This window comes from Monodelphis domestica, chromosome 7, assembly GCF_027887165.1.
Source record: "Monodelphis domestica isolate mMonDom1 chromosome 7, mMonDom1.pri, whole genome shotgun sequence".
Lineage (NCBI taxonomy): Eukaryota > Metazoa > Chordata > Mammalia > Didelphimorphia > Didelphidae > Monodelphis > Monodelphis domestica.
Window position 1 is genome coordinate 264534963 of NC_077233.1, and position 27603 is coordinate 264562565.

General features: G+C 42.0%; 1 protein-coding gene across 1 annotated transcript; it reads left to right on the top strand.

Annotated features, from left to right (window-relative positions):
- The first annotated feature begins 54 nt into the window (after positions 1-54).
- TRIM72 (tripartite motif containing 72) lies at positions 55-18546 on the top strand. Its single transcript, XM_007497980.3, has 7 exons — positions 55-194; positions 1792-2195; positions 7938-8033; positions 8245-8475; positions 9079-9101; positions 9967-10085; positions 17814-18546. Exons 2-7 carry the CDS (start codon positions 1800-1802, stop codon positions 18380-18382), a joined length of 1434 nt encoding a protein of 477 aa, XP_007498042.2. The 5' UTR covers positions 55-194; positions 1792-1799; the 3' UTR covers positions 18383-18546.
- Positions 18547-27603: the final 9057 nt, after the last annotated feature.

Consider the following 27603-nt stretch of genomic DNA (forward strand, 5'->3'; position numbering starts at 1 on the left):
TACCACCCAAATATAGATCTGGTTGGAATGATGAGCTATGTTGGGCCAAGATATATAAATACCACTGGATTCAGTCAAAGTCAGAGAGAACGTGGGCTGGACACTCACTTTGGGTCATTACTCCAAGCTCTTGAGTCCCCTTCCTTACCACGCCACCTCACAACTCTGACCTCTAGCAACGTCTCCAGATCTTGGTAAGACATTCTCTCGTTCTCTTCCCAGAGGGAGTAAGAGGGGTTAGAATGGAGAGGGAGGTGCTCTGCTTCTTGGAATAGGAGAGAGTAAAGAAGAAAGGTCTAGGGAGTAGAAAGCCTGAATTTTGAGAAAGATGTGACAGTCAGAGAGAATGAAGGACGGGGTCAGAGCTGAGAAGATTGGACGAATCGGGAGCTGAGAATGGGAAGGTCAAGAATTCTGGGATCTACCAAATCTCCTCTGTATACAGTACCCTTCTATTTGGCTCATACAATAAAAATCAGTCAGTCTGAAAACAATCTTTCACATCAGTGTATTTATGGTTTTATTTGGGGGGTTTGGTTTTGTATGAACGTGCTCTTGCAATGATGACCAAAATGGAAGTGTGTTTTGCATGATAATAAAAGTACAATGAAAAAAAAAAGAATTCTGAGATCTATAGAGTAGGGTTATTCAGGGAGTCATTCATTGTCTTTGACCAAGAGAGGGCTCTAGGATATGAAGAGAATCAAGAAAACTACGGGGAGTTTGAAGGAGGCCCTGGGTTTTCCTGGAGGGATTGGTGTGGCAGGAAAAGGAAACTTGTGATCATAGACCTTGGGGAAGTGGGGAGTGAGACGAAGAAGAGGGCAGGAAAAATGGTGGTGTTTTTTTCACAGTATGGAAAAAATAGGATCTGATTCTGAACTGAGGCTCTTGGGGGGGGGGGGGCTGTGGCATTTGTTCTCTCCCTCTTTGGGTTGTCGGGCCACTCACTGGTTCAGGCATCTGTCAGGACTTTTTATAGAACTTGGCTCAGCTTCTGGCCTCATCCTTAGAGGGGGGATGGGGATTTCTTGATCTGTGCTATGCAGATGGGGAACACTGATGTGATCTGATGGCTGGGACTGAGCTGGGAGGACGGAACTGCTTAGTTCTAAGTTTTGGGAACATCTAAGTCCCAGCTGAAGGGATGAAAACACCTGGATATAAAATTAGGGGAATAGGTACACCCTAGTCTAAGTTGGAGGGATGAGAATATAGAAAAGAAGGAAGGAAAGGAGCATTTATTAGCACTACTATATATGCCATGCATCCTACTCAGTGCTTAAAAACATTCTCATTTGATTGACAACATAGAAATGGGTTCGAATCAAGAACACATGTGACACCCAGTGGAATCACGCGTCAGCTATGGGGGTGGGGGGAAGGAAAAGAAAATGATCTTTGTCTTTATGAATAATGCTTGGAAATGATCAAATAAAATATTATTTAAAAAAAATTCTCATTTGATCCTCACAACAACCCTGGGAGTTAGATGCTATTATTATTATTCCTATTTTCCAGTTGAGGAAACTGAGGCAGAGGTTAAGTGACTTGCTCAGGGTCACACTGCTAAGTGTCAGCAGACAGATTTGAGCTCAGCTCTTCTTGACTATAGCCCCCATGTTCTATTGTCTGTGCTATCTAGTTATTTGGAAGGAGGAAGGAACAGGATGGGAACACCTGGGTCTGACCTGGAAGAAAAGAATGCTTAGGTCTTAACTGGGTACCCACGAAATGCTGGTGGCGTCTCAAGAAGTACTTCTAATCCATTCCTTCTTTCTCTGCCCCCAGGTCCCATCATGTCAGGCGCTCCTGCCCTGATGCAGGGCATGTACCAGGATCTGTCCTGCCCACTCTGCCTCAAGCTCTTTGATGCACCCATCACGGCCGAGTGTGGCCACAGCTTCTGCCGTAATTGCCTGCTCCGCCTGGCCCCAGATCCTCAGGCTGGGACTGTGCTCTGCCCTTCTTGCCAGGCACCCACCAAACCCGATGGCCTTAATACCAACCAGCAGCTGGCCCGGTTGGTGGAGAGCCTGGCTCAGGTGCCGCAGGGCCATTGTGAGGAGCATCTGGACCCCCTGAGTGTCTACTGTGAGCAGGACCGGGCACTGATATGTGGAGTCTGTGCTTCTCTGGGCAAGCACCGAGGTCACAGTGTGGTCACTGCTGCGGAGGCTCACCAGAGGATGAAGGTGACTGTCCCAGGATCCCATCCCTCCCCCAGCCCTAGTCCTACCACCTTGGTCCTGGGGACTTTGGAGTGGGTGAAAAGGGGAATATACCCACAGGCCTATGGATGGGGCAAATGGACCAGCAGGTCCTGAGTGCAGGAAGGAGCTCCTGGGATACAGGGAGCCATTTTTCATTTTTGGAAAGGTGACTAGGGTTCAAGCTTGGAAATATTGCCAAAATTCTGACCTGAAGATAGGAGGCGAATAGAGAATAGGTTGGGAAGATGACAAGGTTAGTAAACAGAGGGAAACTCAGGGTATTTATTTTATATTTTTGTCCTCTTGATCTTCCCCACCAATTACAAGACTCATCCTTGTTGGAGACCAGGAAAGGAGTGGAACCAGAATAGGTTCTGATTCGAGAGGGGAGTGAAGTTAGAGAAGGAAGTCTGATAGCAAAGCAATGAGATCCAAGGTCAGGGCCATCGTGTTTACTGTAAAAAGTTGGACAAATGGGTAAATGCCATAGAAATTCCCAGAATATGAAGAAGTCGCTTTGAACTTGAATTTGACAAATAGAACTTGTGTAGTGCTCAAATTACTTCATTCAATACAACTTGTGTTTTTCTCAACTTACAGGAAGGAATGTAATATCAAGGATAAACAGAGTCTTGGCAGAATGGAAAGGGGAGGGAGGGGTTCCCTTTTTATGGTAGGTAGAGAATCCTGGGCAAAAGGTTTAGGATGTGGAGAGAGAGGCTTGGCACAAGCTTGGCACATGTCTGAGTTCTTATTAAGAGCCCTAGAAGAGCCAGAATTGTGCTTTCCTCTTTCGCTATGTCCTCCATGGCGGAGAGGAAACCATTTAAAACATCTTAGAAGTCTCTTCTGATGCAGACTACCCTAAAGCTCCTTCTCCTTCCTCTTCCAGGCAGAATCTTCCAGGCTGGGTTTAAGAAAAGTCATCTTTGTTAAGGAACTCCTGCTAGTGCTAAATTTTAAATCTCCTTCTCTATCTCCATACATACACAAATAGAAGGTTTACCAGGGAGACGGGAATCTGGGGGGCTGGAGATCTAGTGTCAGAGGGTTGTATGTGTGTGGTAGGGGCGGAGGGTGAGGCTCCAGATGCTGACCTTTGCACACATCTAAAGAAGTGCATCTTGGGATCAAATACATAGGAAGGTGTTTTTCTGGTTGAACCTGTTTGCAGGCACAGGAGAGATCATGCACTCCCCCAGATTTGGAGGTGACAGCACACATACACATGAATATGTACTTGTGCAGTCTACATGTATGTGTATGAACAATTCAGATAGTCTCACCATATTGACTATATGGGAACAAATCTATAAATAAGCAGTGAGATAGTTAGATTTTGGTGAATTTTAATGTGCAGAAATGAAGGTGCAAATGGCCGAAGCTAGGCACAAAACCTGACTCTGTGGGAAGAGATGGAGCCAGAGGACGGTTGGTGTAGGATGTCCCTTAGTTTCAGTGATGGAAAGGTTGCCCTGAAAGTTGATTGTTTGTTTGTTTTTAACTATACTGGGTATTGGTTCCAAGGCAGAAGAGTAGTAAAGGCAATGAGGGTTAAGTGACTTACCCAGGGTCACACAGCTGGGAAGTGTCTGAGGCCAGATTTGAACCTAGGACCTGGCTCTCAATCCACTGAGTTACCCAGCTGCCCCCTTGAAAATTCTAGTAGATTAAGGCTCTTAGTTCCATTTATCTTATTTTATTTTTTATTTGTTTTTAAATTTAATTAATTAATTTATTATACAGAATTATATATAATATATATTATTTAAAAATTAATTTAATTAAAGAGATTCCTTAAATTAGGGTCAGTGATAGCTTCCATCTGATTCATTGGTCTATTTCTATGAGCCCAGCAATGAAGACCAATCAGCTCCACTTCATGATGTTTATGGCTCTGGGGGAGAAGGAGAAATAAGGAACCAGGTGAGAATGGGGAGGCAGCAACAGAATAGACTGCTGACAGGCATGCCAGAAGTGGGGATATTTTCCTCTTTCTTTATGGCTTGAAGTCTTTGATTAGGAGAGGTACTTTCTTCCATCTGGTCTATCACTAATTCTTATTGATTCTCTTTCCAGATGACATCTGTCTCCTTTTATCCATGCTCATTGCCACTATGCCACCCTCATCACCTCTTGCCTAAATTATTGCAAAAATCTCAGCTGGGCTTTCCAGCTACAAAATTCTGTTAACCCCTCCCCCTGCCAACCAATATAGCAACCCTCTGTTCAAAGACCTTCAATGGCTCCCTATTTTGATCTGAATAAGTTTACACTGCTTATCCTAGCTGGTCTTCAAAGCCCTCCATAATCTGCCCCTACCCCCTCCATGGGAAGCAATAAAGAAAGGTAGATAGAGCATTGAACTTAGTGTTAAAGAATCTGGGTTCAGATCTTGCTTCAGAGCCTTACAAACTATGTGGCCTTAAATCTGTTTCTTCGTCTATAAAATGGCGATCATATTAACTGCACTACCTACCTCACGGTGTTATATTTGTATACTTTGAAAATATCTTGTGAATGGGAGTGATTATGATCGTGCCCTATTGCATGATGTTTCACAAATAGCTTCCTGCAAAGAACCTACTTCTTTAGAAATTAAGGTCAGGCTCAGACAAATGCCCTGCTCCTGGTGTTTTTCCAGCATGCTTCCAGTTCAGCCCTAGGTCTACCTCCCCAAGCACCCTCTCTGATTGGATCCAGAAAATTGGCTAACTGTTCCCTCCCCTTTTGAATGACCTCATCAGTGGCCAGTACAGCTTGCCTTTGTCTCTCTGGCTGGATATTATTAGGCTCTTGCTGTGTGTGTCCAGGGAGTACTAGATTTGTGCTTCCTTTTCTCCTACCTCTCACACAATACACAATAGACATTTTTCCTATCACTGAGATCTTACCTGACGGGACCCTCCTTGCAGTCCTCTCACTGTTGATCAGAGCTAAGACTCTGAGGTTTTAGAAGGTGCTCCAGTCCTTTGGGGGTGGCCAGGTGACTCAGTGGATTGAGAGCCAAGCCCTAAGAGAGGAGGTCCTGGGTTCAAATGTGGCTTCAGACACTTCCCAGCTGTGTGACCCTGGACAAGTCACTTAACCCCCATTGCCTAGCCCTTACCGCTCTTCTGCCTTGGAACCAACACAGGATTGCTTTTAAGACGGAAGGTAAGGGTTAAAACAAAAACAAAACAACAAAACAAAAGGAACTCCCTATGGGGCTTAGAGGACTTCTCACAGTTGATTGTGTGGGGTCCTGTCCAGGTGGGATTTGGGGAAGTGAAAGAGCATGTAACTATTGAGGCAAGGAGGTTAAGGGCAGGGTGCTGTGTGGAAACGGGGGTTCTAGTAGAAAGAAAGCATTTGATGTTGACTTAAGGCCCCGGTTCTGACACAGAAAAGTGTCCGGGGTTCAAAGCGGGCAGTCTCACCGGATTTTGCTGCATTCTCGAGCCTCACAGCCTCCTCCTGCTTGCCTATGCCCTGGAGCATTATCGTTGTCAGCTTCACCCCGCCGTCTTCCGGCAAGCTACTGACCATCCAGTTGGCGACGTTTAAGCGGGTCAGGGACTGCACGGTCTTCCGGGGTAAATAGACGAAGCTGATCCGCACCGGCATCTCATGCAACTTGAATTTGAACCTTGTGAACTCCTCGTCGTTCAGGTTGTTCAGGGACTGCAAAATGAGGTCCCGGCCGCGTGCCATGGCTCTCTGGACTCACAGTTCAATCCGCTGATTTGCCTGCTATACGGGCGGGACGGGCACCCCAGGACTGGGAAATTCCCGGGAGGCTGGGCGGAGGAGGAGGACGTGGCTTGCCTATCCCCCTTTGGAGAATGGAAGGGGTATCGCCTCTGCCCAGCTCAAGAATAAGTCCGGGAGCCACTTGGAAGTGGGATCGTGAGGAGCGGAGATTTATAACTGGAAGGGTCGTCCCGGTCTAGTCCACCCCCACCCCCACCCCCACCCCCCATTTGGGAAATGAGGAAACCTGTTCTATCCACTGGCCAGAAGTCACATGGAATAAGTACTTGGCAGCAGAGGAATACAAACACAGGACCCGTGACTGAGCATCCTGGAGCCCTTTAGACTGTGAACTCTGAGAATAGCGACTACCTTTTTGCCTTTACATAGTTTAGTTCTTGGCACAGTGCCCAGCACCTAGCCTGACCTTCTAAACTGGCTGAGCTCCTCAACCCAGTTCTACACTCTGCTTCTCTAGAGTTAAGGACCAAAAATCAATCAATCAATCAATCAATCAATGAATAAATAAATAGAGTTAATAAGGACAGGATGAACCCTCCTCGGCATATAGCAATTTTTGTTGTTGTTCAGAGTAACAACCCCTCTGTGACCCTATTTTGGGGGGGTTCTTGGCAAAGGTACTGGAGTAGTTTGCCATTTCCTTCTCCAGCTCATTTTACAGATGAAGAAACTGAGGCAAAAGGGGTTAAATGACTTGCCCAGGATCACACAGCTAGTAAGTGTCTGAGGCCAGATCTGAACTCTAGAAGATAAACTCTATGACTTCAGGTTGGTCACTCTATCCACTCTGACCAGCTAGCTGGTTTAGGTTCTAATTTTAGCTCACTTATAAAATAGCATGTACATGATAGACGCTCTTTCCTCCCAACAGCCCTGTTTAATAAACTCAAATATTATTGGAAATAATCCTCGCACCTGAAGGTCTGGAATGAGGAAAAACTGTAGCTTCAGACACGAGAATTAACTTGGCCAGGGACACAAAGCACTTGGATGGACCGAGGTCTTCTCATGCCCAAGTTCAGGGCTCTTTCCTTGGGCTCAAACGAAATAACGGAATATGAGGAAATTGTGTCCTCTGACCACGAGAGGGCGTTCCCCAAAAGGTTTGAGGAGATCATGGTCTGCAACAGTTGGAGCTGGGAGAGGAGCTGAGAGAGGGAGTGGATTTTGCATCACATCTGTGTGTGTGTGTGTGTGTGTGTGTGCGCGCGCGCGGGCTCGCGTGCGCACACACACCCCCCCCTCCCCCCAACTTTCTTCCAGTTTTCACTTCAACTCAAGGTTCCGATGGTAGAGGAATAAGACTGGGGATTGGAGCATCAAGGTGGCTCAGTAGGTAGAGTCAGGTTTAGAGATGGGAGATCCTGGGTTCAAATTTGACCTTTTAGACACTTCATTAGAGCCCGGGCAGTCACTTAATCCTAATTGCCTAACTCTTGCCATTCTTTTGCCTTGGAACCAATACTATGGATTTTAAGGCAGAAGGTAAAGGATTTTTTTTTTAATTGGACTTAGGATATGTGGAAGGATGAAAGACTGTCTTGCAAGGAGGGCTTGGGGGGGGAGCATAAGATAAGGAGTCAGTCAACATCTAGTGATCTATACTGAGCCAATAAGGAGATTCAGAAGTTTCTTGCCCAGACATAGCTTTCCAGTCAATTCATGCTGACCCTTTTTGCAGAGGTATCTTCCAATGGAGGGGTGTCATGTTAGTAAATGCCAAGCGTTAAAGACAGGAAGCAGTACATAAGGGCTTGGACAGGGAACACTCATTGCCAGATGGAAAGGCTTCAGAGAAGGCGTGAAGTTTGATGGGCATTGAATCAGGATATAGTCCCCTTGCCGTCAAAGAGAATGGAGTTGGCTCCACCATTTTCTATGATTCCCTTTGGTCTTATCTTCCCCCCTCCACTCTCCCCTTTCCGGAGCCTTCTTTTCCCCCTAAGCATCCCACATCTCTATTCTCTACAGAAGCAACTCCCACAACAGAGGCTGCAGCTACAAGAGGCGTGCATGCGCAAAGAGAAGACTGTGGCTCTATTGGATCGGCAACTGGCTGAGGTGGAGGTAAGTGAGTTTACAGTTTGGATGCCTGACCCTTCCAGGGAACCATCTAAAGAGGCGGGTGAGTGGTGAGTCCATGGCAGGAGGGCAAATCCCTAAAGTATGACGAAGGTTTGACTTCTCGATGGAGATGAGGCTCTGTACTAGATATCTGGGATTTGGGGGAGAGAACTGAGGTCTGGGGGCCTCATCCCTCCCCAACCCTTGCTCCCAGGAGACAGTGCGTCAGTTCCAGCGTGCGGTCGGGGAGCAGCTTGGTGTGATGCGGGCTTTCCTGGCAGCTTTGGAGTCCTCACTAGGCAAAGAGGCAGAGCGAGTGACTGGAGAGGCAGGGACGGCCCTGAAGGCTGAACGTAGAATTGTCACTTCCTACCTGGACCAGCTTCAGCAGATGGAGAAGGTGTTGGATGAAGTCACTGATCAGCCGCAGACAGAATTCCTCAGGGTGAGGGCTGTCCCAAGTTTCCTAAATCCTCCCCTCGTCCTTCCATTAGAAATTCTTTTTGGAGTCTCTGAGGAGAATTCAAAAATCATTAAAATTGCTTAGATTTGTATAATGTTAGAAATGGAAGAAACCTTAGACATTATTTAATATTCTCCCTTCGTTTTACAAATAGGGAAACTGAGATCCCAAAATAGAGAAGGGTCTGAATGAATTGATGAACAAAAGAATGAAAAAAAGCATACATGAAGTGCTTATTATTCGCCAGACCCAGAACCCCACTGATCCCAAATTTCCCGACTCCCATCTAGTCTTACATTGCTACAACTGAGCTGCCCTAATTTCTTCGAATCAATTTATAATCCTGTTTGGTCTCCCAAATTTTCTTAAACTCTTTGGATCTCTTTCCTGAGCCCTCCTGGTCTTGGCCCAGCTCTTTTCTGCCTCACCTTTTGACTCTGACTTTCTCTAGTCCCTCCCAATGGGAGTAAGGGAGAAGCAGAAAAGCAAGTTTTACCTTTCCCAACTCTTTCACTTACTGGCTCCCTCCCTCCTATCTTTCTGCTTCTAATTCATTTTTCTGTATCTTTTCTCTCTTCTATCTAGAAATACTGCCTGGTGATCAGCAGGTGAGACTTAACAGGGCAGGCAAGGCCTGGTTGTTCTTCCTGAAAGGTCTAGTCCTTTCCATCACCCTCACTGGGGGGTGGGTGAGAGTGGAGGTAGAGGGGCTGGGAACAGGGTGGTACCCCCCCCCCCTTATGTATACATGGTCTCTGATGAACTCAGGAAGCTTATTCAAAATCCTTTAACACACATAGACTGGTTCTTGCTCACCATGAACCCCTAAACTCTTACATGAGAACAAACCCTTTCACATGGAGGATCATAATTTTCTTTGCATTTCACACACACTTGCACACACACACACACACACACATACACACCAGCTTTTGTTGTTGTTCAGTTGTTTTCAGTCATGTCTGACTCTTTGTGACCAACTTTGGGGGTTTTCTTGGCAAAAGTATTGGAATAGTTTGCCATTTCCTTCTCCAGTTCATTTTACAGTTGAGGAAACTGAGGCAAACAAGATGAAGTGACTTGCCCAGAGTTACACCATTAGTAAGTGTCTGAGGCTGGATTTGAACTCAGAAAGACAAGTCTTACTGACTTCAGACCCAGCCTTGTATCCACTAAATCGCTCTCATATACAAGATACTGAATTTACCCTGACACAATTCCTGCTGAAACCTGAGTACCTAGCCAGCATCTTCTTGGCTGGATAGCACTTGTATCATATCGCCTAGACTCCCTGTCCTACTCACCTGAGCCTTTGGAGTACTCCGAGCACCCAATTCCATATTTGCTGCAACTTCTTTTCCAGTGTCAATAACATTTGATATTCATCTTTTTGGTCTCTTTCATACCTGGAAAGTTCAGACTCTTCACTTGCCCTTTGCACTCTCTTTACTTCTACCCTTGACGTCTCCTCAGGTTGCAGAAAATCCTAGCAGAGTCCCCTCCAGCTGCTAGACTGGACATTCAGCTGCCCATTATCTCTGATGACTTCAAATTCCAGGTCTGGAGGAAGATGTTCCGGGCCCTAATGCCAGGTATGGAAGTGCGAGGTTTCCTCTCCCACAGCTGGCCACCTCTCAGGGGTACCAGCATACCCTTCAAACTGATCTCTCAATGGCAGCTTCTCAATCCATTCCAATTCACGGCACCAATGTTTACTGAGCTGGTGCCCAGGCATTGCTAGACACTGTGGGAGAAGCAAGATAAGAGATAAAAATATATATATATGCCCTGGTTATTGCTCTTCAAGAACTCAAGAGGCTGACTGAAGGCTACACCCAAAGTAACTGGAAAATAATACAAGGCAGTCAAGAATCATGGGCCACAGTTAGCTGTCTGGTGGTTGTTTCAATCGCGTTCAACTCTTGGTAACTTCATTTGAGATTTTCTTCGTAAAGATATTGCAGTGGTTTGCCATTTCCTTCTCCAGTTCATTTTAAAATGAGAAGACTGAAGCAAACAGGGTTAAGTGACTTGCCCAAGGTCATATAGCAAGTAAGTGTCTGAGACTGGATCTGTACTCAGGTCTTTCTGACTCCAAACCCAGCACTCTATCCTACCTTGTATGGATTCCAAGTAAAAGTGGAAAGTTATTCAAGTTTTTTTTGAAGGGGTTTCCTTCTCTTTTTGTGCCTTTTATTCCATTCAGTGCCCCACTTCTGATAGGTACACTATACCCTACACTGACCATGTGCTGTCCCTGGAAAGGACCAGAGAAACACATTAATTAAAGAAATTTTTATTTATTTTTTACATCCCAGAAACCTTTGCAGTGAAATCCATTGCAACCTTAGAGAAATCAGTCTAATCAGATACAGTGGAAAGCAAAATAAATGACAGGTTCATATAAACCAGATTATGGCAGGCAGGTGGTCCAATTAGTCTGTCAAGCTATATATCCTAGATACTGCAGAGACAATGAGTGAGGCCATTCCAACCCAGAATTGCAAGGTCAATTTGAGGAAAATTTGTAGTGCTTTTAATTGATGCTAAATGCTCTCAGCTATAAAAACTCATCTTTTATTTATTATAAAAACAATCTCTGATTTAAGCTGAATTATTAAGTATCACAACATGCTGGTATTTCCTAAAAAGAACCCAAAGGGTAACAAAAATATACAATTTGGGTAGTAGTACCGGTATTACATGACTAGTTCTGATTTGAGTGCCAGAAGTGAAAGTATCAAGGAAATGTCTAGCTGGAAGAGAGATAGGATGCTCATGTAGTGTACTGAGAATCAAAGACAATAACCCAAGTGTCACATGGAATCCCTGAGGTATCAAAAGAAAAGAAAGCCTCCCATGTTTTGAGTAAAGCCTCCAGGGCAAGAGAATCTGTGAACTTGTTGGTGGTGGGTTTTTCCCTATTTTATGACTATTTCAATATAACAATTTTCCATTGAAATCTTTTTAAATTAATTTATTTAGTCAATTTAGAACATTATTTCATGGTTACAAGAATCATGTTCCATGAAAAAAAAAGAAAAAAAGAATCATATTCTATCCCTCCCCCCTCCCTCCACCCTTCCTGTAGTCGACACCCAATTTCACTGGGTATTTACATGTGTCCTTGATCAGAACTTATTTCCATGTTGTTGGTGCTTGCATTAGGATGTTCATTTAGAGTCTACATCCCCAACCATATCCCTTCGACTCATGTAATCAAGCAGTTGTTTTTCTTCTGTGTTTCTATTCCCACAGTTTTTCTTCTGAATGTGGATAGTGTTTTTTCTCATAGATCCCTCCAAGTTGTTCAGGATCACTGCATTGCCACTAATGGAGAAGTCCATTACATTTGATTGTACCACATTGCATCAGTCTCTGTGTACAATGTTCTCCTGGTTTTGCTCCTTTGGCTCTGCATCACTTCCTGCAGGTTGTTTCAGCTCACATGGAATTCCTCCACTTCATTATTCCTTTGAGCACAATAGTATTCCATCACCAACACATACCACAATTTGTTCAGCTATTCTCCAATTGAAGGGCATCCCCTCATTTTCCAATTTTTGGCCACCACAAAGAGCACAGCTATGAATATTCTTGTACAAGTCTTTTTCCTTGTTATCTCTTTGGGGTACAAACCCAGCAGTGATATGGCTGGGTCAAAGGGCAGACAGTCTTTTAGTGCCCTTTGGGCATAGTTCCAAATTGCCCTCCAGAATGGTTGGATCAATTCACAACTCCACCAGCAAAGAATTAATGTCCCAACTTTGCCACATTCCCTCCAGCATTCATTACTTTCCTTTGCTGTCATGTTAGCCAATCTGCTAGGTGTAAGGTGATACCTCAGAGTTGTTTTGATTTGCATCTCTCTGATTATAAGAGATGTAGAACACTTTTTCATGTGCTTATTAATAGTTTTGATTTCTTTAACTGAAAATTGCCTATTCATGTCCCTTGCCCATTTATCAATTGGAGAATGGCTTGATTTTTTGTATATTTTATTTAGTTCTTTATAAATTTGAGTAATTAGACCTTTGTCAGAGGTTTTTGTTATGAAGATTGTTTCCCAATTTGTTGCTTCCCTTCTAATTTTGGTTGCATTGGTTTTGTTTGTACAAAAGCTTTTTAATTTGATGTAATCAAAATTATTGATTTTATATTTTGTTATTTTTTTCTAGCTCTTGCTTGGTTTTAAAATCTTCCCTTTCCCAAACATCTGACATGTATACTATTCTGTGTTCACCTAATTTACTTATAGTTTCCTTCTTTCTATTCAAGTCATTCACCCATTCTGAGTTTATCTTGGTGTAGGGTGTGAGATGTTGATCCAAACCTAATTTCTCCCATTACTGTCTTCCAATTTTTCCAGTAGTTTTTTTTATCAAATAGTGGATTTTGGTTCCCAAAGCTGGGATCTTTGGGCTTGTCATAGACTGTCTTGCTGAGGGCACTTACCCAAAGTCTATTCCACTGATCCTCGTTTCTGTCTCTTAGCCAGTACCAAATTGTTTTGATGATCACTGCTTTATAGTATAATTTGAAATCTGGGACTGCAAGGCCTCCTTCCTTTGAATTTTTTTTTCCATGATTTCCCTGGATATCCTTGATCTTTTGTACTTTCAAATAAACTTTGTTATGGTTTTTTTTTCCTAATTCAGTAAAAAAGTTTTTTGGTAGTTCAATGGGTATGGCACTAAATAAGTAAATTAATTTGGGTAGGATTGTCATTTTTATTATGTTATCTCATCCCACCTATGAGCAATCAATGTTTTTCCAATTATTTGGATCTAGTTTTAATTGTGTGGAGAGTGTTTTGTAGTTGTGTTCATATAGATCCTGTGTTTGTCTCTGCAGATAGATTCCTAACTCTTTTCTATTTTCTAGGGTGATTTTAAATGGAATTTCTCTTTCTAATTCTTACTGCTGAGATGTGTTAGAAATATATAGAAATGCTGATGACTTCTGTAAGTTTATTTTGTATCCTGCAACTTTGCTAAAGTTGTTGATTATTTTCACTAGCTTTTTGGTTGATTCTCTAGGATTCTTTAAGTAGACCATCATATCATCTGCAAAGAGTCTTGATCTCCTCATTGCCAATTTTAATACCTTCAATTTCTTTTTCTTCTCTAATTGCTACAGCTAGTGTTTCTAGTACAATGTTAAATAATAGAGGTGATAATGGGCATCCTTCTTTCATTCCTGATCTTACTGGGAAGGCTTCAAGTTTATCCCCATTGCAGATGATGTTTGCTGATGGTTTTAGGTATTTGCTGTTAATTATTTTTAGGAAAGGCCCTTCTATTCCTATACTTTCTAGTGTTTACAATAGGAATGAGTGTTGTATTTTGTCAAAGGCTTTTTCTGCATCTATTGAGATAATCATGTGACTTTTGTTGGTTTGCTTGTTAATATGGCCAATTATGTGTATGGTTTTCCTAATATTGAACCATCCTTGCATTCCTGGTATGAAGCCTACCTGGTCATAGTGAATAACCCTCATGATGACTTGCTGGAGTCTTTTTGCTAGTATCTTATTTAAGATTTTTGCATCTATATTCATTAAGGAGATTGGTCTATAGTTTTATTTCTCTGTTTTTGACCTGCCTGGATTTGGAATCAGTACCATATTTGTGTCATAAAATAAATTTTGTAGAACTCCTTTGCTTATTCTGTCAAATACTTTGTATAATATTGGGATTAGTTGTTCTTTGAATGTTTGATAGAATTCATTTGTGAATCCATCTGGACCTGGGGATTTTTCTTAGGGAGTTCTTTGATGGTTTGTTCAATTTATTTTTCTGATATGGGATTATTTAAGAATTCTATTTCTTCCTCTGTTAGTCCAGGCAATTTATATTTTTGTAAATATTTATCCATATCAACTAGATTGCCATATCATTGGGCATAATAATTTTTAATGATTGCCTTAATTTCCTCTTCATTAGAGGTGAGGTCTCCCTTCATCTTGGATACTGCCAATTTGATTTTCTTCTTTCCTTTTTTTAATTAGATTGACCAGTACTTTGTCTATTTTATTTGTTTTTTCAAAGTACCAGCTTCTAGTCTTATTTATTAAATCAATAGTTCTTTGGCTTTCAATTTTATTAATTTCTCCTTTGATTTTTAGGATCTCTAATTTAGTCTTCATCTGATGATTTTTAATTTGTTCACTTTCTAGTTTTTTTAATTTGCATGCCCAATTCATTGACCTCTGCCCTTCTTAATTTGTTAATATATGTGCTCAAGGATATGAATTTCCCCCTGAGAACTGCTTTGGCTGTGTCCCATAGATTTTCAAAGGATATCTCATCATTGTTATTTTCTTTGCTGAAATTATTGATTGTTTCTATGATTTGTTCTTTAACAGATTTTGGAGAATTGCATTGTTTGATTTCCAATTAATTTTTGATTTGCCTCTCCATGTTCCCTTACTAATTATTATTTTCATTGCATTGTGATCTGAGGTTGCATTTATTATTTCTGTTCTTTTGCACTTGTTTGCAATGTTTTTATTTCCATTGAAATCTTATATATTTTGTTTATTGAAAAAAATTTATCATGAGAAGTCCACAGGTCAGACACGCAAACATTTATTAAGCAGCTATTATATTCCAGGAACAATGCTAAATCCTAAGTATAAAAAAGCAAGAGATAATAGTCTCAAGAAACTTACAGTCTAGTCTGAGAGATAGTGTACAAACAATTACACAAATAATGGGATGAACTGGGGAATAATCATAGAAGGAAGGCACTAGAATTAAGGGAGTCTGGAAAAGACTCTATGTAGAAGGTGGATTTTTAGCTGGATTTAAAGCAAGCCAGAGAAACCAAGAAGGAGAGAATTCTAGGCATGGGGGGAGGGAAGACAGCCAATGCTTTACTAATTTGCCAAAAGGAGATCACTACAATTTTTTAAAGAAGAAGTTTAGAATCCTTACTCTAAAGGAATTTACTGGGAACAAGGGTAAGAATAATCACAAAGTCCCATAAGGTACAGAGGAAAAAAGAGCTGCATCCTTGAGAGTAGTCACATTGATGAAAGCACAGATATCATGGGCTGCTAGCTCATGGAGTGACTAGGGGGATGTGCCTGGAGTTAGGAAGATCTGAGTTTAAATTCTCCTTCAGAGTTTATTAGTTGTGTCACTTTGTGTCACATTCTGTCTGCCTTGTTTTTTTCATTTGTAAAATGGAGATAATAAATAGCACCTACTTCCAGGTTTGTTATGAGGTTCAAATAAGACAAAACTTGTAAAGCACTTTGCAAATTTTAAAGTGCTATATAAATGCTAGATATGATGATGATAATAACAACCATTATTATTCCCCAAATACCAAAAATTTTTACCGGGAATAATGCTATTTCCAGTGGGGGAAAAAAAAATCCTACCTACCCTTCTAAGGCCCAACTCAAATAGATTTCAGCTTAATACATGGAAGAATTTCCCAAGAATTAGAGTAGTAAGATAATAGTAATAATTGCTGACACTTTAAATAATACAGTAATAATATAACACTTTAAATTATTCTAAGAATTTTACATTTGTAACCGAAGTCCCAAGCCTTGATTTATTTGCATAAGCCTCCTCATTGGTGGAGAGAATGTTGATTGGAATCTAGAGAGATGTTGTTCCTTTTTGCTTGGAGAGAAGATGACAATGGTTCCAGAATCTTTTCAGGGAGACTCTGGGGAGAGAGAATAGATTTTGGAAGGCAGGTAAATAGAGGAAAGATGGTTCTTCAATAGATTTCCAGTCTGTTCTTTTCTGCCCTCCTCCCATCCCTCCATCTTTCTTCAAAGAGAGTATAGAAACTTTAAGTGTCATCACCTAAAGCAAGAAGTTATCTCCTGTGAGGTACCATCATTCTCTCCACCAAGGAGGAATACCTTTTGCAAATGCTCCAGGCTTAGGAGAGATGCCATCATGCAAGGGATAAAAAATGGGAAAGGTAGGAAGACCTCTATTCAAGTCCTACCTCTGAAATATCCTGGCTGACTGACTCTAAGCTTCACCTCTGAGTGATCTAAGCCAGTATATTGTTAGGGACCTTTCCTCACCTTGGAGTTCTCTTATAATCAATGAGATCCTAAGTTTGGTCTCTCTCTCTCTCTCTCATCTTCATTTGATCCTCACAATAAACTTGTGGAGTTCTATTATTATCCCCATTTAATAGGTGAGGAAGCAAAGACTTAAAGAGCTTATATAATTTGCCCTAGGTCACACAGCAAGTTTCTGAGGCAAAATTAAAGTTCTGATTCAAATCAATCAACAAGCATTTATTGGGGTGACAGTGGGGAAAGGAACTGCCTTTCTCTGGTGTACCCATTGTCCTTGAAGGCCCTTAGATTAGAATACTCTGATTATTTTTATACTTGTCCTATAGGCAAATATAGTCAGTGGTCTCACCATGCCCAGCCTGTGGCACAGACCTGATTTCGATGTTCAACAGTTCTTTTTATAGACTTTTGACAGTTAATCAACATAAGTGACTAACAAGACCAAATGGTGAAAATATGTTACTAAAGTTTGGGAAATATTTGCCAAGAGTTAATAAGTTCCAATAAAAGGCTTAAGACAGGCACCCCCATTTGCCCTTGTCTTTGGGGGGATTTAACAGCAATGAAGACATCTTATTTGGACATAGAAGGATTTGCAAGATCATGGCCTTTTTTCAATGTCCCAACCTCTAGAAAGTATGGCTCAAGGTATGTCACAAGCACAATCCATCCCTGCAGTGTGGAAGTAACAATAACAGTAAAAATTGGATGAATCTGATCAGAGCACACATTTCAGTCATCTCTAACTGATCCACTGGCATGATGGGACTTAATTATTACACTGACTGTGGGAAAGAGATTTAAAGATAAGCCAAAGACACCGATCTTGGTCATAAACCACAAAAGGGCAAATATCCCGACCTGGGAAGGTTGTCTTCCTTGAGTTGTCCTCATTAAGACAAACAACTCAAGCTGTGCACCCCATGTTGCAGTTACAGCTACCCTACATTACTACAAAGACTTGAAATTGTATTCCTCTAAAAGAAGCTCTTAATATTAAATTCTAACACAGCAAATCGATGAAAATTCTCCTTAGGTATTATTATAATGAACATATTATAGACAATTAATTTAATAACCGGGTCTGTTCTGGGATCTTAATTGCAGTTGCCTAACTAAAAGATTGTACGTGATTCCTTAGGAAACAAGAAAGGCAATTTCATGTACAGGAGGAGGGGACATGATGGACCGCCTGTGGTTCAAAGGTTCGGAGATGTTTTTCTTCCTCCTCACTCTACCCTCTTTCTCGTCGCCTTTGTAGCCCCAGGAAGTCTCACCTTCGACCCAGCCTCTGCCCATCCCAGCCTGCTGGTATCCCCGTCTGGAAGGCGGGTGGAGTGCGTGGAGCAGAAGGCGCCGCCAGCGGGGGATGACCCGCAGCAGTTCGACAAAGCCGTGGCGCTGGTGGCCAAGCAGCAGCTGTCGGAGGGCGAGCATTACTGGGAGGTGGAGGTGGGCGACAAGCCCCGCTGGGGCCTGGGGCTGATCTCCGCTGACGTCAGCCGTCGGGGGAAGCTGCACCCGACCCCCTCGCAGGGCTTTTGGATGCTGGGGCTGCGCGAAGGGAAGGTGTACGAGGCCCACGTGGAGAGCAAGGAGCCCAAGGTGCTCAAAGTGGATGGGCGGCCCTCGAGGATCGGTCTCTATCTCAGTTTCCGGGACGGCATCCTCAGCTTCTACGATGCCAGCGACCTCGATAACTTGCTCCCTCTCTACGCATTTCACGAGCGCCTCCCCGGCCCCGTCTACCCTTTCTTCGACGTCTGCTGGCATGACAAGGGCAAGAATGCGCAGCCCCTGCTGCTGCTGGGGCCAGATGGGGAGCAGTGAGAGCCAGATCAGGAGGAATAGGGGACAAATCGTGGGGGCAGACCTTTAAGTCAGTCGACAAGTACTTTATTCAGAACTTACTGTGTGTCTAACAGGATAAGGTAGGAGGGAGGGAGCAGTTCCAAGGTTTGGAAATCGGAACTAATAAAGGAGCCCGAAATGTGTGACTTGTTCAGTGTCTGGATATTTGGAAAGAGGATGAGACGCGAACATGACCGAGGGTTTACCTAGGGCGAAGTTGAAGGGGTCTCATCTGAATGAGGAGGAAACTAAGAGCCTGTCCCTTCTTCTATCTCAGTTGCTCCTGCCCACCCCTCTGGTTGGTTTTCCTCTTTCATGTAACTTCAAAGGCTGGAGCCGAAAATTAATCCAGTGGCTAAAGGAGAGAACACATTGTCTCTTGTCCTCTCATGTTCAGATCCCTTCTCCATAGTCTGAGGCATCATCACACTGCCATCATCCTTGGTGACTTTGATATTAATGCTGATGATCTTTTAATTACCCCCCCCCCCCCAGTTTATCAGCTCCCTCTACTTCCATGACCCCCATTTAATTTCTTTTCATTATATTTCATTCATTCATCTCATGATATTTCACTCATGTATTCCTTCACATACCATGTGTTGGGCATAGTGGTGGGTATCTGGGGATTCAATGAAATGGTACCTGCCTTTAAGAAGTTTATATTCTAATGGAAGTGATAGAGGAGGCTAGATGTACTATATATATATATATATATATATATATACACACACACGCATATATATTTTACTGAGATGGGCCACAACATGACTGGCCATGGCTACCCTGACCCCAACTACCTAGACAATGTGCGGGCTGAGCTGGCTGCCCAGGGAGTGACTGAAGACTGTCTGGGCCAGTGACAGAGATGCCCAGGAGCCCCCAGGACTGAGACACTTGCCCAGTGGCCAAGGCTCTCCCTCAGAGAGCTGCTCTCCCCCAGGGAAGGACCCACTTTTGTTGTCTAGCTTGAGCCACCTTACTTCCCCATCTCATCCCTCATCCTGTTTGGAGTAATAATGCACTGGGGGGTTGGCCACTGATCACACAGTCGGTCCACAGGTCATTTTTATCTAAGGTCTCAATATTTTTCCATGACATGGATGACTAACACCCAGGGTATCTCGCTACACTGGATGGCTGGAATTTTTTCTAGTCTGCACATCTTGACTTCTTGATTTGTCCACAGAAAAGGCCATAAGCCTGGGTGATCAACTGGTGGGTCCAAAAGATGCAGCTTCCTTGATTCCTCCAGACCAGTACTGTCTTCAGGTTATGGTTGGCTCCAGATTGGTGGTGCTGCAGATCTGAGATGGCGGGCGTTCTTCGAGGGGATGACCTCTTGCCCACCCTCTTTGATGGGTTCTGGATCAGCCCTTCCTTCATACCTCTCTGCTGGTTTTAGGAATTTCTATACTTTTTTTTTTCTGGCAATAAACTCAAAATACTGATTAAAAAAAAAAAGCTAAGCCAAAATATTTTTCTGGGAGTAGGGCACTAGTTACTGGAGGTAGGGAAGAGGAATTAGAATAGATCTTCTGAGGAGGCGATCAGAGCTGAGTTGTGAAAGAAGCTAGAGTTTTCAAAAGACAAAAGTGAGGAGGAAAATCTTTCCAGATATAAGAGGTAGATAGGTTTGGTCAAGCATAGATATGGGAAATCCTGTGTATCCTGTGTGGGGAACAGCAAGATCATTAGTTTACATGGAATAAAGGGTATTTGAAGGGGAATAATAATATACAGTAAATCTGAAAAACCAGAATCAGATTGTGAAAGATTCTGCATACTAAACAGAGGAGTTAATAGTTTATGCTAGAGCAGTAGAGAACCACTGGAGTTTCTTGAGTTGCAAGCTGCTGTGATTGCTTTAGGAAAATTAATTTGGTAGATACATATTGGATGGATTAGAAAGGAGAGGAAACAATATGGGAAAACCAAGTAGGAGACCATTGCCATTTTTTAGGTGAGAGATTATGAGACCTTGAATGAGGGGAGAGATGAAAAATATGGTGAAAGAGGAACTGCCCTGCCCTCTAATCAAATTGGGAAATGAAGAATAATAGATAACTCTGGTTTCAAACCAGGGTCACAGGAAGAACATGGAGGATTCCCCTATAGATAAACCATTCAACTGAGCATTCCCAAGGTTGTCAGAGCATTTCTTCCCTGAATTAAAATTCATATAAAACACCTTCCCCAGCCCCACTACCCCCACCCCCACAATATTGCGATCCTCCCTTCCTGCTGAAGTTCCCTAATTACCCTCCCACAGCTCTGTAGTGTTCTTTCTCCAGTTCTTGAACCCTGCACTTAATCAGAGATTCCTTTAAGGGTAGAGATATCTTTCAGTGCATCCACAGCTCTCCTCACATTCCTGGACAAGTGCTCCAAATGTGATTCAAAGATAAAAATATTTCTTTTTTTTATGGAGATGAAGCTTTGGCACTAGCTTCATGACTGCTCTAAAACTATGATCTTTCTAAATCAATGATTGTTTTAAAGTAACAAGAATCCTTAAGAGTTTAAAGGAATGAGAGAAAAAAAAACAGGAAGAGAGAAGGAGGAATAAGAGAGAATAAATTAAGGAAGGAATTAGTTTAAATGACAGAGATCCTAAATATGTCTGGGAATATGTATGTTTTTCAAGGAGGCCTGCTTGGACCTGGGTTCGTACTTACCGAGGTCTACCCACATTTCCACTGCTTTTCGCTGGCTGTTATTTGTTCTCAGCTCTTCTCTGTGTTCTACTTCAAATAAACTGATCCACCTACCACAGTTTTGATTTTGCCTCTCTATGAATTATTCCCAAATCTACATATCACTCTATGGAGGGCTTCCTATCTGGCAAGGCCCCTCAGAACTCCAACTCCTTTCCAACAACTCCCAACTGACATCTTTTCATTCACCTCCAACTCAACATGTCCAAAACTGAACTCTTCTTCTTCCCCAAAGTGGCTTTCCTTTCTCTTGTCTCCATTTTCATCATATGCTTTCCTGTGCTGTTGCTTAAATGCTTTCTTCATGCCTGTAATGCCCTTCCTACTGCTTAAAACCCTTCAATGACTTTTGTGGTTCACATTGGTGCAGACTGTTACCCTGTCTGAAATGCCCTGTTCACTTCTCTCTGTCTCTGTCTCTCTCTTTATCCGCCCCCCGCCTCAAATCCTATCCTTGACTAATTAGTTCAAACTTCACTTCCTTCATAAAGTCTGTCATCGATGCCATTACCCACACATATCTTATTTATGAAACCTTTTTTTAAAATCATTGATACCATCTAGATAACCTCCTAATTATTCTTTCTTCCATGAAGGTAATTGGATCAGTACCACAGGGTGAGTCTATAAAGATGAGTCTGGACCTCAATTGCTCACTAGATAGGAGCCATGAGGTGCCTTGTAAGCCCCAGGGCAATAAAGAATATTATCCTAATTAGCAACATTATGTAAATCAGAGGTGGAGTTCATGGCTGTTTTGTTCCTGCAGATTATGTATGTCCACATAGTTCTGTCTGAAATAGCTTTCAGGAAGGCTAGAACAGATATCTCTGTGGTTTAAATACCTCCTTCCCCCAACCCTTCTCCAAGGGAGATTGATTTCTGCCTTGAAGGGAAGCAGAAGGTTAGGACTAAAGGCTGCCTACTGTGCTCTCCAGGGAGAGAAGGGGTGCCTGGCTAGAATTATATCTATTTGTTCCCTTAGATGGATGGTATTTGTTCAGGGGATTTAATCTTTAGGTTTAAGCTAAACTCTTAACCATTCTTCCTTCCTTCCTTCCTTCCTTCCTTCCTTCCTTCCTTCCTTCATTCCTTCCTTCCTTCCTTCCTTCGTTCCTTCCTTCCTTCCTTCCTTCCTTCCTTCCTTCCTTCCTTCCTTCCTTCCTTCTTTCCTTCCTTCCTTCCTTCCTTCCTTCCTTCCTTCCTTCCTTCCTTCCTTCCTTCCTTCCTTCCTTCCTTCCTTCCTTCCTTCCTTCCTTCCTTCCTTCCTTCCTTCTTCCTTCCTTCCTTCCTTCCTTCCTTCCTTCCTTCCTTCCTTCCTTCCTTCCTTCCTTCCTTCCTTCCTTCCTTCCTTCCTTCCTTCCTTCCTTCCTTTCTCTTTTCCATCTTAGAATCAATACTGTGTGTTGATTCTAAGGCAGAGCAGAGAACAGAAATAAGGGCTAGGCAATACTGGTTAAGTGACTTGCCTAGGGTCACACAGCTAGGAAGTATCTGAGGCCAGATTTTAATCTAGGACTCCCCATTTTGGTGGCTGACTCTCAACCCACTGAGCCACCTAGCTGCCCCCAAACCCTAAGTCTTAATGGTGAGGAAAGACCCCAAGATTTATATGTACAAGGTTGCATCCCCTTTCTACCAAAATGCCAGTTCCATAATGAACACAAATAGCAAATAGCAAAGAAACTCACTTATCCAAATAGATAGTGAAACAAGAGTCAGAGAAAATGTGTTAAGTCAGAAAAACCCTGATTCACTCTCCTCTTTTACTCCCCATTGTAGTAAGAGATTTTAGGAAGGCAAAAGGATTACTAGGAGAGCATCAGAGAATGCAGTGAAGCAAGACTGACAGGGGTTAAGCCTGTTAGAGTTTTGGAAGGAGAGGGGATGCTGGGATTCCAACCAACCAGTGGGGGAGTTACTTCTGGACTTTGGAGAGACAGCCAGCTCCCACACCCTGCTCCTACCTTTTGGAAAGTGAAACTCATTCCTGTGTGTGAACTTGACAAGATCCTGAAACCATGACAACTTTCCTGTGACTCAGTGAAGAACAAGATCTAAGAGGGAGCTGATCGAACTCGTTCGTTTACCTTTGGGGGTCATCCCCAGAGGGAGACTGGATCACTCCTGAAAGCCTGTCTCCACTTCTATTCAGTCTATAATCTAGAAACTCATTCCTAAGTGAATTTAGCCTAGGTTTAGTCAAGAATAAAAGGAGTTTATCAGGCAGAGAGAGAGTATAGCATAGCCTCCGCTTTAGTTGAGGTCTGAAGAGACTTGCCATCTGAGTCAGGTGGTGGCAAACAAGTTAGATTTTATTAGCTATAAGGAATAAACCTCAACCCACTTCCCTCATTCCGTGTCCAGTTATCATCATGATTAAACCTTGTTATTCCTGAGAAGCAGTCATATTGGTTACTCACTGGCCCAAGGCCAGAGAGCTCAGCCATCTTTGCTCCATAGTACACTGAGTAATCAATCTTTACCAATAAGGAGAGTTGCTGCTGTTCAGTTGTGTCCAATACTTTGTGATCCTATTTGGAGTCTTCTTGGCAAAGATACTGAAATGGCTTGCCATTTTCTTCTCCAGTTCATTTTACAGAGGGGGAAACTGAGGCAAAGTGAAATTTCTTGCCCAGGGTCACACAGTTAGTAACCTCTGTAGCAATGGGAAGTAGAGAATGCAAGAGAATGATTGACCAGGCTTGAGACTCAGAATCTTCCTGAGCCTGGTTGAGTCAGAACTCCTAGGAACAGACTACCAAATGTCACTCTAGAGCTGTAAGGTGAAGGAGAAAGGTGTGTGGCTGAGACTTCCTGGAAATCCATCCATCCAACAACTGGCCTTGAGGATTTACTGGCTGTACTGAGAGAATATCTCCAGTCTTCCTGGTGGACAGTGTGACTGGGAAAAGATCTCTACCTTGCTGGGACATCTGAGGACATCAGCTGGACTCCTGTACCTGACTCGCCAAGGACCCTTTGTTTGTGACATTCTGGTTCCCTTAGGAAATTTATGTATTTAATTAAGCTATTTCGATGGGTTTAATTAGTGGGTACAACAATTCGATACCACCCTCTCCCATTTTCCTTCCTAATTCATCCCTTCTCTGTTAATAAATTCAAATTTATTTATATGTCATTCCCCTTGTGTTTAACTCTCCTATTTCTCCCCTCTTCCTAAAATATCAAAATAACACCCTCTTTCTATTCTGAATTAGTAACTTCATTGACCTTTAAGTTGTACAACTGATAGGAAATGAAACTCCCCAATGGTGGGAGTTTGCCTAGTCTAAAGTCAGTGGGAGGAGTCTTGCATCCCCAGGGACTGGCACTCCATCCCCTCTGCCTCCTACAATTGGCCTTTCAAGCCAGGAGTTACCATTTACTACTAGTTAATCCTGACCCTCCTCCTGCGCCTTTTGTCCCTCCTCATCAGCTAGTCAAACTTGGGAAGTTTCGCTTTCTTAGCAGTTGATAAACTTAATGGTCAATGAACTCCAGCTGTTTTCATTGGTTACTCAATCAGAGTGCAAAGAGGGATGAAAGTCCACTAGGAAGAAAAAGCTTGTTTTCTCAACCTTTGGCTAAAATAAGAATGCACCAACTAAAGAAAGCCTAGGTCTGCAAGTTAGTAACAATAAAAACTTATTTAAATCCTAGATTTGCTTCTTTTTTTGAATCCAATAGAGAAAAGGGGGCATGTAGGTAGGTGGTACAGGGGATACAGTCCCATTTCTGGAGTCAGGAGGACCTGAGGTCAAATATGGCTTCAGATGCATACTAGTTGTGTGATCCTGGGCAAGTTGCTTAACCCCATTTGCCTCAGTTTCCTCATCTATAAAAGGAGCTGGAAAAGGAAATGGCAAAGTTCTTCAGTATCCAAGAAAACCCCAAATAGAGACATGAAGAGTCAGATGACAACAAAAAAAAAAAAAAGAGGAAAGTTGAGTCAAGCAAAACTTTACATTATGAGAAGAGCAGAAAGTCCGGGCTTTGTGTATGTAGGCACTTTTACAGAGCAAGAGCCCTGCATATTTGCCTGAAAGAGTGGCCAAGATACTGTTCAAAAGAGAGGGAGAGCCCACATGTACCAATTGCTTTTAGCCATCAGAGCTGTCTGTGATTTCTCAATCTCTCCCTCTCTTTTTCTTTAAGCAGACTTGTGGGACATCATTAAAGCCACTCTGGCACGCTCTCAGTCTGCAAAATGACAACAACAACAACAGCAATTTTCTCTCTTTTTTGAGTCTGAACAAAATTTTAGCTCCAAATTTCATGCTATCTTTTTGGAGAATTTTTCTCCTTTTTATCTTTTGTGTTTTAGACGTCTATTGTAAAAGATAGTTTTATGTTTATTCACTGAATGTTTCTGTTCTGTTCTGATACTGAAATCTTTGATTTAAAAATATTCCTTGTCTTGCTTTTGTTTCACTCTTGTTATTCCAACAGGTAGAATAAATACAAAGCTGTGATTTCCATCCTGGCGGTTATTGCATTAAATATATGTTGATGGTTAATGTGTGTGGGATACGAATTTTTATTTATTGGGACCTATTGCCCAGTTATATCCAAATTGTTTACATATGAATGTAGCTACTGTTAATTCTTTCTTATGACCCTATCATTGCCAAGTAGTGTTGTATACTTGGTTTATTTTTTTTTTACTTGCAATCTATTAATTACAGCATTGTTTCATCATGTGGTTGTGGTATAATACTGTCTGTCTTGCTTTAATTTAGAATTTGATCATTCAAAAATTCCTGGCACATTGACCTTAGGAAACAGCACCTGGAGATAAATCTCCATATTCTCTGTCATCTAATAGGAATTTCTTGGGAAAATAAAGACTTCATGAAGGATGGCTGGTGATGAGAACAATATCTACTATAGTCCCAATAGTATCTGGTAGGTTAATTTACCCCTAAAAGTCAGGGAATTTGGAGAGCAATGTAATGTATATAGTGCCAAATTTGATGTCAGAAAGACTTGGGTTCAAATCCCACCCAGACACTAGCTGTGTGACCCTGAGGAAGTCATTTAGTCTCTTTGTGCCTCACTTCCCTCACTATGTATTGGATTCCCAAGAGGACTGTACCCAAGGGCCTTTAAGAGCCCTTCTAGGGGGCAGCTGGGTAGCTCAGTGGATTGAGAGCCAGGCCTAGAGATGGGAGGTCCTAGGTTCAAATCTGGCCTCAGACACTTCCTAGCTGTGTGACCCTGGGCATGTCACTTAACCCCCATTGCCTAGCCTTTACCACTCTTCTGCCTTGGAGCCAATACACAGTATTGACTCCAAGACAGAAGGTAAGGGCTTATTAAAAACCCCTTCCAACTCCAAAACCAAGACTCTATGGTCCATATAGAGATAAAGGACTAAAGGGCTTCATCTACCTAAACCAGAGATGTATTCTTATTGAATTCCATTTCTAGGTCATTGAGTAAATTTCTTTTTCATAAATGATGGATAAATTATGAGAGTCTCAGTGACTGGAAGTACCAATCAAGCAGTGTCAGGCTTGGCCCACAACATTTTGTGAAAATGGATGAAACTGAATGGCAATGAGAACTCACAACAGTCAAAGAGGACATAATTATCAGAAACAATCTTGCCTACTTATATGCTAAAAGAATCAACAACGTAGAGGAAATAGATGAATACTAACAAATATTTAAAATACTCGGACTAGCAAAAGAAGAAATAGACTATTTAAACAACTTAATATCAGAAAGGGACATTGAATAAGCCATAAATGATCACACAAAGAAAAACCTTCAGGATCAAATGAATTTACAAGTGAAATAGAACGTCCAAAAATATTTAATCATTTGACATATTTAAGAAGCTGGTTGTAATAACAGGAAATGAGGATACTTCTTTCTGTGATACAAATATGATCATATGCCTCTGATAGGAAGAGATAAAGCAAAGAAGGAAATCTATAGACCAATATTCCTAATGAACATTAATGCAAAAGTGTTAAATAAAATATTAGTAAGCAGTCTACAACAGTATAATAGAAAGTTATACTCTATGACCAGGATGGGTGCATGCCAAGAATGCAGTATTGGCTCAACACAACTTTATATAGAAACCATGTAAATACAATAAATAATAAAAACATTATTTCAATAGATGCTGAAAAGGCTTTTGGCAAAATCCCACACTCAGTTCTATGAAAAACTCTAGAGGGGGCAGCTGGGTAGCTCAGTGGATTGAGATTCTAAGATGGAAGGTAAGGGTTTACAAGAAAAGAAAAGAAGAACTCTAGAATTCATAGGAATAAACAAAATTTTCCATAACATAACAAATATTTATCTAAATAGCAAACATTGGAGAACAGAAAGATTAATAATTTATGTGGATTTCTTCTCTATCCTGCTACTTCATTGAAGTTAATTTCTTAGTTGACTCTCTAGGGTACTCTAAGCATGCCATTGCTTAATGACACCATCATGTATGGCATGGATATGTAATAGATA